This window comes from Pleurodeles waltl, chromosome 1_2 (genome assembly GCF_031143425.1).
Source record: "Pleurodeles waltl isolate 20211129_DDA chromosome 1_2, aPleWal1.hap1.20221129, whole genome shotgun sequence".
Classification (NCBI taxonomy): domain Eukaryota; kingdom Metazoa; phylum Chordata; class Amphibia; order Caudata; family Salamandridae; genus Pleurodeles; species Pleurodeles waltl.
This window is the reverse complement of record NC_090437.1, coordinates 593,577,211-593,596,045: the sequence shown is the minus strand read 5'-3', so window position 1 is coordinate 593,596,045 and position 18,835 is coordinate 593,577,211. Positions and strand designations below refer to the sequence as shown.

Here is an 18,835-nt window from a genome sequence, read left to right as displayed (position 1 = left end):
AGGTAATGGCCATACACACTGGTCAGCCACTGGTGGTGGTTTGGAAGCATGGTCTTGGTGCAGGCAAGTTACTGAAGCCAACCCCTTCTTGTATCACCTAGAGGAGAGGGGGAGATGATGCCCCTCTATGTTCTCCCAATCTACATACACTTCATCACACAAAGTACAGTAGCTCAATATCATTATATTGTCAATAAACGACCCTATGTCCCAACTGGGGGTGTGCCAGAATTACTGTCCTTATTTAACTGTGGGGAGGATCATACTTATGGAAGTGGAATCCTCACACTCTTAATAGTGTCATGCTTTATCCTTGGCAATCTCTCCCCACCCTGGTAGGGCAATGCCATCAGGGTAGACTCAGACCTCCAGATGGACTCTGACTGAAGGGAGTTGTTATATAAAAGGATACTGTACATATGTGGGACCCAGCCCCTACAGTACCTAGCTTAAGGTGGGAGTTGGCCATGAGCAGTCCGGTTTGTCAGCCCATGGCTTATTTGTTGTAAGGCCTGGCCACTTTCCAGACCGTGCTGCTAAAGGCTGTGCACTCTTGGGATTGCTGGCTCATGCCAAGTTGGGAGACAGGCCTCGCAGCAGGCCAAGCCCTTTGGCCAACTCCCATTTTGCACAGCCAAGGCCATGTGCTGCAGGGTTTGGCCACCCATGTACCTTCAAGTGCAAGACCCAGTCAAAATCTAGACCCTGCAGCCAACTCCACTTCATCCATACTTATTGGGAGTAGCCACGGACAGTTGAATGCAGGGCCCTCTTTAATTTGATATTTGATCAAAAAGCAAACAAGCAGAGAAAGAAACTAAGGCTAAATTGAAATTGTGGTTAGAACGCCTCAATATATACAGTTAAAGTTCAAATAAGTCTACGAATTAAAAACAAAAACACTGAGATATGGAAATTTTGGCAAAGACGACAATCCTTTAATAGCACATGAAATGCAATATGTATGTATGTATGTATATATATATATATATATATATATATATATATATATATATATATATATATAGATAGATATTGACATTTGTTTGTTGGGAGAAGCACTTCATTGAATAAAAATTAAATAATTGATCCTCTGGCCGGCAGCTGTTCTTATATCAAACAAGCAGTGCTGTGAATTTGTGCTGGGGTGTAGCTGTGTGGTAAGCTGAATTTCACCAGTGTGAAGGATATATATATATATATTACCTAGTGTCAGTCACCACTAGGTAGTTATAGTTAAGCCCTAGTTTCTGTAGAAAAAGCTGTTTTTTTACTTGCGTACATCTTTGCCGCTGCTTGATGAATCTTCATGAAATTTCCCCAAAAAATTTGACAGTGATGTCAGCTGCTGTCTTAAATGTTTTTGACTGACCTGTCAAGCAGGGGCTGAGAAAAAAAGGGGGGTCCAAAAGGAGCTTTTCTCATAGTTCCCAAAACACTAGACGTAATTACTCTAAATTTGGCAGAAAGGTAGCTCTTGGTTCAGAAAGCGCCCTTTTTGTTATTTGGTGTACATCCATTCAACAGCTTTTGAGAAATTAAAGAAAATCCAAATTTGTATACATTGGGATGCGAAGGCTTCGTAAACCCTCCAGATGTCGTGCTGTGATCTGAATGGCTGACAACACTTCAACAAAGAAGTGTTCACAGCCATCTTGGGAGTCAGCTTCAGCTAAGTCCCAGAAAAAAGTATAGGGACACAGGACACTCTGACCCCTAAGCTCAGGTGATGGGGTCCACAGATGGACTCCCCAGAGCTAAAAAAGATTTTTTTAAATAAAAAGATTTTTTGCTACGAGTCACAGCAGATCTGTGGATCTGGTGAAAATGCACGTGCTTGATAATTCTGAAGCCCCGGGTGGGCCAAGTCCTGAGGTCATTGCCATTTTAATGTTGGGGGGCCTCTGCCCCCACCCCCCCAGTCCTTGGGACTGCCACTTCCCTGGGGCTTTTGTGAAAAGAAATGCGGGTAGCTGCCCAGTTACCCTGCAACCCCAGGACCACTACCTCCCCAAGGCTTAAATCATACTCAGTGCAGGGATCCACCGCCCCCCACCCCCACAGCCACAGTGAATGCCACTTCTCTGGGGCTTGATTCAAATTCAATGCAGGGGGGCAGCAGCCTCTGGGACCATCACCTACCAAGGGCTGAAATAATAGAAGGAAGGTACTGGACCTGGCAATTTTCATAGGGTCATCACAAAACGTTTTGCCTTCCTCCTATTTTTTCTGACCTCCTTTTGTTGGCTTTAGAACTCTGAGCACTTTATCACTGCTGATCAGTGCTAAAGTGCATGTGCTCTCCCTTCTAAATTTGGTATGATTGGCTTACACCTCATTTACATATTTAATTTGTACAGTGATATCCCTTATTCTGGACCTATAAATTAAATGCTACTAGTGGGCCTGCAGTGCAGCTTGCAACACCCACAGAATTAGCCTTTCAAACCTGTCTCAGGCCTGCCACCTCAGGGCCTGTGCACTCAGTTTACTGACACAGGGACCTGGCATCTAAATTTACTTGCTAGTAGCGAAACTCACCTTTTACTACATATAAGACAACCCTAAGGTAGGCCCTAGCTAGCCCTATGGGCAGGGTGCTGCGTATGTCAAAGGTGGGACATATGTCTTTATGTACTACATGTCCTAGTAGTGACAATCAGCCCATGTAGTTTCTCACTACTGTGAGCACTGCTCCTCTCATAGGATTGCATTGGAAATGCCCTAACGGATGTCTAAGTGGTATTGTCTGACCTATGAGGGGTGGTGTAGGCATGATTGGTATGGTTAGAATGGTAGTGAGAAATGCTGCTTACTGGTGTAGGTGGAGTTTTTTATTACCATTATAGAAATGCCACTTTTAGAAAATTAGCATTTCCCTGTGCTTATGACTGGTGTTTGCAGCTTGACTCCAATCCACATCTGGGACAGAGTGACAGCTGGGCTTTGTGCACACTTTTCAGACAGCCTGTACACAGGGAGGGTGGAGGTGTAATCAGAGTACACCTGCATACTGAATGGTCTTTCTGGGCTGGGAGAGGTGGAGGCGGGGCACACATGCATCTGTAAAGGCATTGTCCTGGCCTCACACATAAAGCTTGTTTACCCCCTACTGATGTCTGGAGCCAGAGCTGGAGGAGAAAGGGGCCATTCCTAGAAACGGTTAGTGCTGGTTTGGAACCCCGCTCCCCCTTTTGCGGAAGCTGTGAAAAATGAATATAAGTACAGGGGAGCGTCCCCCACATTTCTGAGACAGTGGTGGACAAGAACTGGACACTAGATGCTGAAAGGGCTCACCGGGAACCACCTTGGGGACTGCTCTGCTGTGGTGCTGACCTGTGCCCTGCTAGGTCACTGAGAAGGACTGCCACCGCCTTGCAACTCTTGTGCTGGCCTGCTTGCTTGGGCCCTGCAGCCCTATGCCCCCATTGCTGTCTCCAGGGTGGCAAGCTCCCTGTCTCTATTGCATTTCTTCTTTGCTGGTGCTGTTTTCTGAGTTGCACAAGGGGACTGCCCTCTTTGCCCCTTGTGGAGCCCGTGGAGAGCACCCCAAGGGCAGAAGCGCATGATGACCGTGGCATTTCTGAAGTGTGGAGAGCGCTTCATTTCTTTTTATTTACAATGTGTGAAGAGCACTTTACTGGTTCCAGGAGCGGGAGGAATGCCACATTCTCAAAGGGCATGTGGATAAAATCAGCTGGGCTGGCTGTGGCACGAGTGGAGGGCACACCAACGTGCATTTTGCTGGTGTGTCCCCGCTCCCCGCCACAGGAGAAGTGAAGAGGAACCAGTAGGCAGCCTCTTGGGAGCACGGCAAAACATGCTCTTGTTGGAGTCCCCAGGGCACAAGCTGGCACCTCCTCTCGCCCAGTCACCACCGAGGTCCAAACCACTGTGAACCTCTCCGATGTGGGCATAGGAGAGCCCACCAATGTGCCTGCAGCCTCCTGCCATCCCTCCTTTGGAGTAGAGCTAGGGGTGAGATGCACCCAGGAGGAGCGTTGAGGCCGCTGCACTATGGTTCACGTGCGGCCCTGGCTACCTGAGGGGGAGACCAGCCCCCCTAACCAAAACCGCTGCACTGCATGTGGGCAGCATTCTCGGAGGGATGTGGGTAGTAGTCCGGGAGGCACTGGAGGGCTCCGGTTGCACTCCAAGTGCAGTAGCAGCAGAAGAGGAAGCAGCAGTGTCTAACAGCTGTCCTGAACTGACAAGGGCGGCTGCCTAGTATTCTGCCCTACGTGGGGGGAGCCAGAGAGGTCTGTGGGATTGGTACATGTCACCCCCCCATCTCCATTGGGACATACTTTTGTTGGGGAGACTTGTGCCTTTTGTGGGAAGCAGCCCAGTGAGTTCGCCCTCTTTCTTTCCCTCGCATTCCCAGTACAGCTCGAAGGACAGGACTGGGATCCTTGATGGAGGTCCCGTTCCTGCGGAGCCAGTTCATAACGCACTTTCCCTAATAGGAGCAACGGGACCCCTAAACTGACTGGGAGTGATTTGCCCCTACTGTATGTCTTGTGAGAGAAGCGCAGGTGCGCAATGGTCTTCATGTAGAGGGCCTGGTTGGTGATTGCTATATGATCTACAGATCACCTCTGTGTTCGTTTGCCCTCAGTGATGAGACTGCCCACCTGATTAAATGTCTTGGTTGCCTTGTTGGGATAACTACTATATTTCAGGACCTGTCTAGGATACACGGAGAGGGGAAGGTTCATGACATATGCAAAGGAAGAGGATATTCTTGCATTCATGACGATGTCTTAGCATTCACGCTAATGTGTTTATATTGACATGTGCCTGGCGGGGCTGGTTCATTTTATGTGCATTCATGATGAGGTCTTGGCACCGCTTATAGTATGTTTATGCTGACTTGTGTATTTTCAGTGATAATGACAACTTGACTACTGCTGGTGTTGCAGAATACCAATAACCTATATGTTTACCTGACTACTGCTTGCTTTCGCAGAGAACTAGTAACCTGTGTGATGTTATGACAACTGCTTGTGTAGCAGGGCGATACTGATACACGTCGCATGTGGTCTAGTGATGTGTTATGCAATACAGTTTATTTTTATATAACTTGTGGTAGCGTTTCCTTTGTGGTGTATTTATTGTGTCACATGTGTTGTGTGGGTTGTGCAAAATATTTACACATTGCCACTGGGATAAGCCTGACTGCTCATGCCAAGCTACCAAGGAGGTCAGCAGGGGTTATCTTGGTTGTGTAACTCCCTTTCCCTGACTAGAGTGGTGGGTTCTGCCTAGCTGAGGTGCAAACCCTAGCCAACCCGAACCCCCATTTCTAACAGAAGGAGATCTGTTACGGACCTCTGGCCCCAGGGACAACCACCTCCTCAGGCCAAATTCCTAGGTGTAGGGGGCTGTGCGGCCCCCCTCGAGGAGCCATTGAAGGCCCTGGGAACCACCAGCCCCAAGGGCCGGCTCCTGCTATGCCCTGGGTACCCACCCCTGGGACATAACTATTTGCTTTTGCCTGCTTTCTGACAGCAGAAGCTGTGAAACAGATTCCGCTGGCAGAAAGCAAAGTTTCATCTGTCTTCCCTGCATGCATATTGGGATAGAAGAGAGAGAGAGAGAGAGAGAGAGAGAGATATTGTTATATCAATGGTCTCTCCACGCAATGACTACACTAAGACTAGCAAGATGCTTGGTACGAATGTTATAGTACGTTTGGATGCAGCGAGGAGCAGAGTCACTTCTGGCCTAATGGTCACGGTCTAATGCTGTCACTCAGTAGGCTAAAGGTTCAAATCCTAGTATCCCTTGGCAGTGTGTTTGTTTCTTTACTGAGGTTTTGACTGTTAAACCTTCCTAAGGATGTAACATTCACCTTTTTCTCCAATCACATGCGTGGGTTGACTGTCATAGGTACGTCTGGAAGCATCACAGTAAGGAGTCACCTATGGCCTAAGGGTTAAGGTCACAGACACTTGCACTGAAAGTTGAGGGTACCAGTCCAGGTGTGTCTGTGGTTATTTCCCTACTTTAATTTGCTTACAACTTCAAAAGTTTAAAGTTCATAATGAAAGGTAATCTCACTCTTTTTAATTGACAAATAGATTTTTCTTTTCAATTTGTTCAGAAATATCTCATTCTAAGTATATCATTCACTAAAGCCTAAAAAACTCTCTATTTCTATCTCTCTCTCCCTCCCTCTCACTCTCTTTCTCTCTCTCAATTTCTCTTTTTCAATCTCTTTCACCCACTCATACCCCCGCTCAGACCTTTACTCAGTGACTCACAGACCCACTCATGCACCCTCTCACAGACCCACTCAGACCCTCGTACACTTACTCACTCCCCCACTCAGACCTTCATTGACCCACTCACAGACCCACTGAGACACACACGCCTACTCACAAACCCACTCTGACTCTCCCACACCCACTCAGAGACCCACTGAAACCCTCACACACCAACTCACAGACCCACACAAAAATTGACACACCCACTAAGGCACTGATGCACCCACTCTCACACCCATACAGACACTCTCACAGCCACACTCACCCCCATATACACCCTTTCACATCTATTCTCACACCTAGGGAGACAGGCCGCAGCCAACTCCCTCCACGAATGGCCAAAGGGCTATGCGCAGCTTTAGTGTTGGGTGGCCAAAAGCTGTGCTCCGTGGTGGTTGGATTGACATATATTAATAAAAATTACTTTACGTTAAAAAAACCCATAGAAATTCACTGAAAAAAACAAAGGTTACAGGGACATTATAGTTAGGAAATAGAATTAAAAAAACATATATGTTCACTTTAAAAACCAAAGGTTATAGGAACGTTATTGTTATGCTCACATTTTAAATGTACCAAACCATAGAAATTCCCCTGTTATAGTTATAGTTATCTAAAGTAACTATAACTCGTGCCCTAAGGTAACTATATCCCGCAACCTGGCCATGCATTGTTAATTACCTCACAAACGACAGCTCTCATGACATCTTTGATAACATCATTGATAATGTCACTGTAACATCTGCAATAAAACTATTGATCAGATAACTGTGCATGGCAGGGGCGCGAATTATAGTTACCTTATGGCACGATATATACATATATATATATATATATATATATATATATATATATATATATATATTTAACCTGGTTGCGGTTGCCACTAGGTAGTTATAGTTAGGACCAAGTTTCTAAAGAAATATTCCTATATCTTGGGCACCGGTTGATGAATCTTCAAAACATTTTCCAAAAAAATACAATGCTCACTTCAGCTGCTGTCTGGAAAGTATCAGGGTAATCAGTCAAGCAGGAGACAAGAAAAAGGGGAGGTCCCAAATAGCATTTTCCATAGGGATTTTGAACAGGAAAAGAGGCCGAACCGCTGGTCAGAATTACACCAAATTTGGTAGAAAGCTAGCTCTTGGTCCAGGAAGAGCCCTTCTTGTTATTTACTATAAATCTGTTCAGTGGTTTTCAAAATATTAAAGAAAATACAAATTTGTATATATAGGGACGCAAAGGCTGTGCAAACCCTCCCAATCTCATGCTGAGATCTGATTGACTGTCAACACTTCAACAAGGAAGTTTTGGCAGCCATCTTGGGACTCGGCTCCAGTCGAGTCCCAGAAGAAAAGATAAAAAATAAGAGAAGAGGACATGGTAGGGACACCCTAACCCCTTTGCTCTGTACTAGGGTCCCATAGGGACCTCCCCAGGGCAAGAAAGTACTTTTTAAAACAAATTTAAAGCAAATTCACAACGGGTCACAAATCCATGTTAAAAATTATAAAAAAGCAAGCGTGGTCTCTTTGGCTTGTTTTAAGAAAGTTTCTGGGTGGCCCGCTTACAGGGGCATGTTAAAAAAAAAGGACGTGGCGCATGGGGCACCTTGTGGATCCCCCTCCTGGGCTTAATTATTCTCTGGGGCCACCACCTACCCAGGGCTTTATTTCAATAGTATGTGGGGGGGCCCTGCTGCCCCAAGCACTGCCTCCTTCCCTGGGCTAAAGAACAAATGTATGCAGGTGGCCGTGTGGTCCCCCCGCAGCCCAGGTAGTGCCACCTCCCTGGGACTATTCATGTAAATAAAGGGGGGTTGCGTGCCCCCCCAAACTCCCAGGGACCACCACCTCCCTGGGCTGTTTAGCCTTAGAGGGGGGCCATGTGGACTGCCTCTGGAAGCCAAAAATGGCCCTGGGGACAACCACCCTCCAGGGCCAGCTCCTGCTATGTCCTGGGATGCCCACCACAGGACATAGCTGTTTGTTCTGGCTTGGCAGGAGCTTTGACAGCTCCTGCCAAGTGAGAGCAAACACTCCAACTCCAGCAAGCTTGCTGGAAGGGGAGGTTTCCTCTGTTTCCCTGCCAGCAGAGATGTGGGCAGAGTAACAGAGGAAAATATTGCTCTCATATAGAGGGAGCTGCCTATTTAGCAGCTCCCTGTCTGTGGCAGCATTGTTGGCTCCTGCAGGAGGCAGGTAGCCGGGTGGGACCACAGGGGCCTTCAGGGTCCCTCCGCAGTCCCATTGCACATTGGGTGCTGTGCAGGGCATCCAGGACAGATGGCTGGGCCCCTGGGGATGGGGCCCTTGGGGCCAAAATGAGCAGGGCAGGGGGGGCCTAGCAGCCCCCCATGCTACCCCCCAAAAAACAATTAGAAGGCCGGGCCCCAGGAAATGGGGTTCTGTGGGCTGAGATCAGCCCGGGGAAGGGGGCCGTGCCCTGCAGCCAACAAGTGTGTCCGAAGGCCATGCACGGCGTGGGGTTGGGTGGTTATACAGGGAGTGCAGAATTATTAGGCAAATGAGTATTTTGACCACATCATCCTCTTTCTGCATGTTGTCTTACTCCAAGCTGTATAGGCTCGAAAGCCTACTACCAATTAAGCATATTAGGTGATGTGCATCTCTGTAATGAGAAGGGGTGTGGTCTAATGACATCAACACCCTATATCAGGTGTGCATAATTATTAGGCAACTTCCTTTCCTTTGGCAAAATGGGTCAAAAGAAGGACTTGACAGGCTCAGAAAAGTCAAAAATAGTGAGATATCTTGCAGAGGGATGCAGCACTCTTAAAATTGCAAAGCTTCTGAAGCGTGATCATCGAACAATCAAGCGTTTCATTCAAAATAGTCAACAGGGTCGCAAGAAGCGTGTGGAAAAACCAAGGCGCAAAATAACTGCCCATGAACTGAGAAAAGTCAAGCGTGCAGCTGCCACGATGCCACTTGCCACCAGTTTGGCCATATTTCAGAGCTGCAACATCACTGGAGTGCCCAAAAGCACAAGGTGTGCAATACTCAGAGACATGGTCAAGGTAAGAAAGGCTGAAAGACGACCACCACTGAACAAGACACACAAGCTGAAACGTCAAGACTGGGCCAAGAAATATCTCAAGACTGATTTTTCTAAGGTTGTATGGACTGATGAAATGAGAGTGAGTCTTGATGGGCCAGATGGATGGGCCCGTGGCTGGATTGGTAAAGGGCAGAGAGCTCCAGTCCGACTCAGACGCCAGCAAGGTGGAGGTGGAGTACTGGTTTGGGCTGGTATCATCAAAGATGAGCTTGTGGGGCCTTTTCGGGTTGAGGATGGAGTCAAGCTCAACTCCCAGTCCTACTGCCAGTTCCTGGAAGACACCTTCTTCAAGCAGTGGTACAGGAAGAAGTCTGCATCCTTCAAGAAAAACATGATTTTCATGCAGGACAATGCTCCATCACACGCGTCCAAGTACTCCACAGCGTGGCTGGCAAGAAAGGGTATAAAAGAAGGAAATCTAATGACATGGCCTCCTTGTTCACCTGATCTGAACCCCATTGAGAACCTGTGGTCCATCATCAAATGTGAGATTTACAAGGAGGGAAAACAGTACACCTCTCTGAACAGTGTCTGGGAGGCTGTGGTTGCTGCTGCACGCAATGTTGATGGTGAACAGATCAAAACACTGACAGAATCCATGGATGGCAGGCTTTTGAGTGTCCTTGCAAAGAAAGGTGGCTATATTGGTCACTGATTTGTTTTTGTTTTGTTTTTGAATGTCAGAAATGTATATTTGTGAATGTTGAGATGTTATATTGGTTTCACTGGTAATAATAAATAATTGAAATGGGTATATATTTTTTTTTGTTAAGTTGCCTAATAATTATGCACAGTAATAGTCACCTGCACACACAGATATCCCCCTAACATAGCTAAAACTAAAAACAAACTCCAAACTACTTCCAAAAATATTCAGCTTTGATATTAATGAGTTTTTTGGGTTCATTGAGAACATGGTTGTTGTTCAATAATAAAATTAATCCTCAAAAATACTACTTGCCTAATAATTCTGCACTCCCTGTAGTGGCCGCAGGTCTTGGCTGCAAGCCAGGTCCTGCGGCCAACTCCCGCCGTGCACGGCCAAAGGCTGTGTGGGGCAGTATTTTGATTAATGTATGGTAATGAAAATATGTTATGTTAAAAAAAAAAGACATTTCCTGAAACAACCAAAGGTTACAGGGACGTTATAGTTAGGGAATATAATTAAAAAAAACACCTTGGAAATTCATTTAAAAAACCAAAGGTTATGGGAATGTTATAGTTAGGTTCTGAATTTGCTCACATAAAAACCTGCTGCCTAGGATTACTATAACTCGCTCCTTCGCCATGCATTGCCAATTAACCCATATATTACAGCAGTCATGACAATTTTTGTAATGTCAATAAAAATATTGTAGAAAAAACTGTGCATGGTGGGGGCGTGAAATGTAGTTACAATAGGTCACGCGTTATAGTTACTTGAAATAACTCTAACTATAACTGCTGAATTTCTATGGTTTTATGCAAGTAAATTTAGAACCTAATTATAACGTCCTTGTAACCTTTGTTTTTTTGTGTGTATATATATATATATATATATATATATATATATATATATATATTCATTGCAAAAGCCAGAGGTTACAGGGATATTATAGTTAGGAAATAGAATTTAAAAACCCAGAGAAATTCACTTAAAAAAGCAGAGATTACAGGGAGGTTATAGTTAGGTTCTGAATTTACTAGCACAAATCCATAGAAATTCAGCAGTTATAGTTAGCTCAAGAAATTATAATTTTTGTCTTAACTATAACTATAAAAAAGGTTTAATGGCCCCGGGGAGGTGGTGGTCCCCAAGGCCTGGGGGGGGGTCCACATGCCCCCCCCCCTGTTTAATTAACAATATCTTGCCCCGGGTAGGTGGAGGTCCCTGGGGCAGTCAGTGCGGCCCACCCTTTTCTTTTTATTTTATAGCCCTGGGGAGGTGAGGGGTGGCCCCCCACATAAATACTACATTTGCCCCGTGAGGTGGTGGTCATTAGGGATGCCCCCGGGACCTGGCCCACCTGGGGGAAAATTCACTTAAAAACATGACAGACTGCATTTTGTAAAATAAATAAATAAATAAATCTGCTGATCCAGCCTCAGATTTCTCCAAGATTTAAAAACAAAAAAGCTTTTTAGCCCTGGTGGGGTACCCTGGACCATGGCTATGTCATTAGGGTATACATACCCTGTCCCCTTTTTTTTTTTTGATTTTTTGTTTTGGGACTCAGCTGAAGCTGAGTCCCAAAATGGCTGCCAACACTTCTTGTTTGAAATGTTGACAGCCTATCATGTCTTAGCAGTAGATCTCCCTGGATTTGAATCCTTAGATGTACAAATTTATTTTCCCTTCAACATCTCAAAAACTATTACTAACGAATTTACACTAATTTAAAAAAGCATGATCTGTGGACCAAAGCTACCTTTTTGCTAAATCTGGTGTAATTTTGTCCAGTGGTTCGGGCTTCATGCGTATTTAAAGAGTCTATGGGAACTAACATGAGAAACACACTTTTTTTTCCCCCTCTACCCCTCCCTTTTTCTCAGCCTTCGCTTAAATGATTGTCCTGAAACTTTCCATGCACAAGATCCTAGATGGCACTTTTTTCAGAGAAATTTGTGAAGATTTGTCAAACAGTTTCAAAGATATAGGCAAGTCAAAAACACATTTTCTATGGAAACTAGGTCCTGACCTATAGTGTGTGTGTGTTTAAAGGCCTTTTTCCCAAGCCACTTAACTGTTGTGTCTTCTTGTTTGTTGTCCTTGCACCGACTATCCTGGGATTTGGTGGAAACGAGCGATCTGTTTTTTGCCAACATTCAAACTTTTGTGTAAAGAAAGACAATTAAGTAGAACGCTCCACAAACTTCAAAATACATTAACCTCTAAGAATTACAACAGAAGCTTCTTCATCAGAAGTGCATTTTATATCCCATCTTTGTTAGCAGCCTATCCGAAAATGACCGTGTTTGCTAGAAAACAACACAATCATGTAAAAGAGAGAAAGTTTTGACTATGTCCACTTTGCCGCCCTAGCAAACAGAACCTTGGTTTCTGGGAGGGGACAGTGTGAGTCCTAATTGAGTGTGACCAGCTCATCACTAAGGGCCAGATGTAGGAAGCCTTTTGCGCCTCGCAAATGTCGAAAAACGCAGTTTGCGAGGCGCAAAAGGCTGAACGCGATGCAGACTCACATTTTGCGAGTCGGTACCGACTCGCAAAATGAAATTCCGACTTGCAAATAGGAAGGGGCGTTCCCTTCCTATTTGCGACCGCATCGCGATGTAGAGTTGCTTTGTGACCGCAAAAGCGGTCGCAAACCAACTCGCAGTTACCATCCACTTGAAGTAGATGGTAACTCATTCGCAAAAGGGAAGGGGTCCCCATGTGAATGCCCACAAAAATATTTTTTCAGAGCAGGCAGTGGTCCTATGGACCACTGCCTACTCTGAAAAACCGAAACCAAAAGGTTTCGGAATTTTTTCATTTTGCAGCTCGTTTTCCTTTAAGAAAAACGGGCTGCAAAGAGAAAAAAATACTGCTTTTTTAAAAAAGCAGTCACGGACATGGTGGTCTGCTGTCTCCAGCAGGCCACCATCCCTGTGAGTGCAGGGACTCGCTATGGCCCCATAGCGAGTCGCAGAAGGTGTCTGAGACACCTTCCTGCATCTCGGATTGCGAGTTGCAATTTGCGAGTCGCTATGACTCGCAAATTGCAACTCGCAATCGGATACCTACCTACATCTGGCCCTTAAAGTGCACTTTTAATTCACGTATTTCGAAGGGATTTAAAGACGAGAAAGAGAGTTCTGTGTGAGTCACTATGTAATCCTGCTGCTGTGTTTCACCACTATGCGTGAGCAAATAGTATGTAACACTGAATTCTTAAACCCTTTTATGTAGGACCTTCAAAGCTGGGTGGCTGCTGATCCAGGAAATGGGTTTGTTCTGGTCTCGTTTGGGGCTGGAGTGAAGTACCTGTCAGAAGACATAGCGAATAAGTTAGCTGGGGCCTTGGCAAGACTTCCTCAAAGAGTGCTCTGGAGGTAAGTGAAACACAGACACCAGGAAAAAGAGTGATTACCTAGGTTCATGCTTTCTTGGGTGCTAAAGAAACAATTTTATTATGTATTAGAGTGACAGCACAAGATACTGCTGAACAGGTGTATACTAAGAAAATTACATTCGGGTTAACATTCAGGAGGCATGTGGTTTCAGTGATAGCGCTCCTGAACTTCGTGAATATGATGGATTTGGTATGTCCGCTGACATGCTTTCTAATACCTCATTTCTGCCAATGTACATGTCTTCGGTTGCCCATGCATTCCTAGCTAGCTCTTTAAACACCCTCCTGCCTCATGAACAGATGAAAGGTCTGTGCACTTGTACGTCACACAGTGAATGCCCTTCTGTCATCATGTTTTGCTGAGCCCCACTTATCCGACTGGTGGATTACCTCCCCTAAGCGACTGATTTCTGTCTCATTTGTTGTGTAATACTAGAGTTATCACACGCGTTTGACACCATCAACCACAGAGTGTTGAGAGACAAGCCAGAGTGGCTGGCAGGAGCAGAGGCCGCAGGAGGTGGTTACCTTTCTTTGTGCCTTTGTGCTTCACCCTGCTGGCACAGGAGGGCATAACCAAGGCCCCTGGAATTATGCGGCAGGAGAGGGCCAAATTATGCAGCAGGGTTGAATAAATTATGCAGCAAGAAAATACAGATTATGTAGCATAATGAGGCACATTTTGTAATAGTGTTACTTAATTATTTTGTCATTTTTAAACTTGGTAACACTGTCTGGGCATTGGTTGCACCTCATTAGTACCATTTTAATGCTCAAGTATAGCAATAAACAACAAAAAGGGGACAAGTCTAGCTTTGGAAAGGGTCTTTCACTGCGCGCCAACATATATTGCTGCATTCCCCGCATCCAACGCACCACCTCCGGCAGCAGATCCTTCTCCCACCTCGCTGCCAAGACCTGGAACTCCCTCCCCACCAACCTACGCAAGACCCAGGACCTCCTAACTTTTAGAAAGCACTTCAAGACATGGCTTTTTGAGCAGTAAACGGCAATCACCCCCACAACCTCAGCGCCTTGAGACCCTAACGGGTGAGTAGTGCGCTTAATAAATTATTTGATTGATTGATTTACTAATTTCTTAACTGAGCTAGAAGGCAAACTTTCTTTGGGCTAAAATCTGCAGATTGTGCAGCAGGTGATGGATTATGTGGCAAATACTGCAAATCTATGATAATTAGTCTTTGGTGACAGCAGAAATGTCTTTATTGCAAGCATGAGAAGCATAAAATGCAGGTCTCAACAGCTTTAAAATCAGAGGTTGTTATGTGGATTAGTGAAATCAACAATTTTAAAATAAAATGACTTAATGGATTATCTTTCGAATCAGCAAAGTCTCCACTCTGATGTTCTTCCCTTTAAATGCCTCGCACATAACAAGATTTCAACATTCAAAGTACTTGTAGGGCCAATTTGGTCACATCAGAAAAACCTAAGTCGAAAATAGTGTCTTATTGCAAGCTCAGACTCAGGTTAATGTAGTTATAGTTCTCAAGACAAGACTGCAGTGATACAAAATTACCACCGAATGTCTTAGACGTTGGAACAACCGAAGCTTGATTAATGTCAAGTAGACTAAACATTCTATCAGTGCAATACAGAACAAAAGCACCAGTACTTGACAATAGGAAAATAAACATTGATAATTTCTTCTAAGCAGTTGCATAAATCTCAATCATCTAATTAGTTCTCTAAACATTGGGAATCTCTTGAAGGTACAACGTTTCCAATTTATCCTAGTGGTGGGCTACAAAACATGGGGACAGAAAGTAAAAAGGAAATAAAGGACAAAATAATTTGGAAAAATTACATCAGAGGCAGGATAAAGCTAACTAAAGTTGGGAAAAAGAAAGTTAAAAAGGGAGGTGTCAGCATTTCAGAAACTCGGTCATAGTCTTTTCAGGAGTCAGGAAAATCTAAGGGGCAGATTTAAGAAAATAGGTGCTGTACCTAGTGCAGAGCCACTTTCCTTGCGCCCCTTAGCGCCCCACTACCGCCACCATGGGGCAATAGCATCAGAATTTCTGATGCTATTGATGTACTGTTCAGGGTTAGCACCAAGATCTTGGCGCTAACCCTGAACAGTACATAGGGGGTCCATTGAAAACAATGGCATGCCTCCTTAAAAATGCCAAAATATATTATGCAAAGAAATCTTTCAGATTTCTTTGCACCATTTTTTAAACCAACCTAACGGGGGAACACTCTCCTTGCATACATTAGGCCAGGCGCCGGCATAATGTGGGGCAAGGAGTTACAAAGTGGCGCAATGCATGCTTTGCACCACTTTGTAAATCGGGTGCGGCGATCTTGGCCTTGTTGGGCCACATTAGCGTAAAAAAAAATCACTAATGTGGCGCAAGAAGGCGCTAGGGACTCTTAACTATGCCCCTAAGTCTCTCAGCTAAAGTTTTGGGGAAGTGCAAGATAAGAGCAAAAAGGTCTGTACCTCTCGAAGTCCAAGGAAAGCGTGTCCCCCGAATCCAAATGGAAATGGTAAATTCAAGTCCAAATTGAATGATGATTTGTCCATTAATCACACCACATGGATCGAAAGGTTTAATTGTCCAATCATAGCACATCATATGACAGGCATCATCAGGACACGTTCTCAAGATCATCACGGGAAGGCATCCATCTTTTGGTCTCCTGTACAACTTTGCAACAAATGTATAATGTATAATGTATAATGTCCATATTCTCAGTTCCTTGATGAACCAATGTCAAGGTTAATTTCTCTTACTCTCTCTGAGTAAAACAATAGCATATCTATTTCCAAACTAACATTCTATGGGAACGAAGTCTGAAAGAAATGACATGTTAGCAAGAATGAAAAACAGTTTCTCACACATTTTATGAACAGAGCCTTGCAGGCCTCACATAGGCTAACTAAAGCAAAATTAAAATGGCACATTTATTCATGTTAACTAAAGCACATATAACGTTGTGATTATGAATTCATCATTAATAAATCTTGTTCAGTATTCATGTCACAGTAATTTGTAAAAGTAAAATAACTTGTTAATGTATTTCAATAGGAATGATGGGGAACTACATTTTCGACCTTTAGCATACAGTTTTTTAAATATATTCTTCTAGAAATTCATTTTCATTTCTATGAAAATAAAACAATATCTTAACATCATAAGGAAACGTATGAAATCAAAATATATGACTATACTTTTATTAAAGTGTCGATACTGCATCGCATTAGATCACTAGTCTACAGTGAATGCACTTTGATATGGGCTTTCAGTGCACCACTTCACAGTTTGTGCATTATAATGTAAAGTTTGTCACGCATATGTCATCATTGTGAAGTCAAAGGTAGCAATCAAATCTCTGCTACATCACATTCATAAGGGTAAGATTAAATAACAAAAATAACAAAATTGAGAACATCATCCTGACAGGTCCGGCTTTAATGATTTAGAAAAGATTAATTTGAGAAAATAAAACACACAATAAAGTAAATGACAAGAAAAGGTAGCACTGAAACACACAGGGAGAGTAACAGGCAGAAGTAAAGGAAGGGAAATGGGTATAGATACTAGGATGTAGATAGGGACAGATACAGTGATATATTTGAAACATAATGAGCGCTGGTGCCCAAAGCACTGGTCAAGAGACAGTGGCTGTTGCAATATAATGTCCCTGCACTGAATACTAAGGCTGCATAGTCCTGAATCCCCCTTATGCCTCTTTAATCCACTGCTAGACGCTCCCTGACCCTTGATCTCACCCTTGGAGGTTCCTACTTTCACTCTTGTTGATGGTGTTTCCGTCTCTTCTTCCTTTTTCTTTCTCTTTTGTTTGTTTTCCCCCTCTGGTTCTCAGGTAATGTCTGATGAGGAAAAATAAATGCAGGTGGGCTGCATCTGCCCCAAAGTTCAGTGGTGGTAAACTCCACTTGCAACCACCTGCTCAAATTAAGCACTATACAGATGTACTAAGGAAGATGTACTGGCATATAGGTAGGTTAAGGGCAGAGTATTAGGAGAGTAAGGGGAGGCAGAGTTGCTAAGGTATAGGCAGAGATAGAGGAACTAGAGTAAAGAATGGGTGCAGGTATTAGGGTATAGTTATAGTGATTGATAGAGGTAGAAAGGAATAGTTAGGTTTATGGGTAGGGTTAGATGTACAAGGGCATAGACAGGTACTTGAGTATAGAACAGGGATAGACAAAACTGTAAAAGTAATTGGGTTCAGGTACAGCTTGAGAGATAAGGACATAAATGTGTTCAGGCCCTAGGGTACAATGTAGGTAGAGGTTTAGGTGCTGTCAGACCCCGTTTGGTGGGTCAAGGGCACCAGTCTGTTCTGGTGGGCAGGCTCAAGCAGGGCTGATGATCTCCAGCTGGTCGCATGCTCTTCTTCTGGGCATCGGGTGAGTTTGATGGTGAGTTGCAGGCTCAGAGGTCATGGTACTACTGCAGGTACTTTTTGGCAGGGGTGTAGCTTCAACTCATCTTACAGTGGTACAATCAGCACAGGTCCAAGCAGTCATCACTGTGCCTCAGTATCGCTTCAGCTACAAGTTAAAGACTTACAGTGGGCCAGTTTGCTCATGCACAATATTGAAGTTCAAAGTGGCGTGGTCTGCTATGACACTTTTCAAGGCAGTGCCATGATAGAAGCCACCTCCGAATCACAGTGATATAGTCCACTCAGACACACTTCATGGCATTCTCCTTATAGTCTCTTGAACAATCCCAGTGTTTGCAGTTTGCTATTTTTAATACAAATAGTGTTGTCAGGCCTAGTATTCTTACATATTCTTAAATGAGTGGAAGAAATGTCTACTTAGTTGTTCTCAAATTGTATTTAGCACTCATAAAATGTAATAATAATAAGTCTAACTTGACAATATTTTTGTAGTCAATGTTATGGTCACAGTATATCTGATAGTCGATATTTCATCCAATGTCTTGTGAAATACAGTAGCAAAGGGATTGGGACAAAAGCAATGTTAGGAGTAGAGGTACTACTTATGAAGATTCCCAGCCTCCTTATGCTCCCAGATAGCACAATGTGTAAACCAGTGGGCGACTCACCCTGAATTTGAACCCAGTCCAACACAAGCACACTCCCACCTCACCAAGCCTTCACCTACACATTGCCTTCTCCTGCATACCTCCGTTCAGACACCCACTTCCGTGGTCATTTATATCCCCTTCTGTAATCCTGTTTGACTAAGTGTTACTCCCAAGAAAACACCTGTAGTGATGTCGCTATCAGCTACTTTTTCTCATATTACATCCCAATAAGCGGTGTCCCGATTCGCAGTCCTTGGACTTCCTGCTCACCAAGGGCCATATTTATGAAATTATCATGCAGCACAGCAAGTCACCTTGCTGTGCTACACTGCATGATAGAGAAAGGGCAGAAATGCGCTGTATTTAACATTATATGGTG

The 18,835-nt window shown here is 44.2% G+C and overlaps 1 protein-coding gene across 1 annotated transcript in view; it reads left to right on the top strand.

The window, feature by feature from the left end:
* UGT8 (UDP glycosyltransferase 8) overlaps window positions 1-18,835 on the top strand; it is a 224,376-nt gene that overhangs the window by 139,601 nt on the left and 65,940 nt on the right. The window contains exon 3 of the mRNA XM_069242222.1: window positions 13,240-13,382. Within this exon, the coding sequence (XP_069098323.1) occupies window positions 13,240-13,382 (143 nt within the window). The remainder of the gene's footprint in view (window positions 1-13,239; window positions 13,383-18,835) is intronic.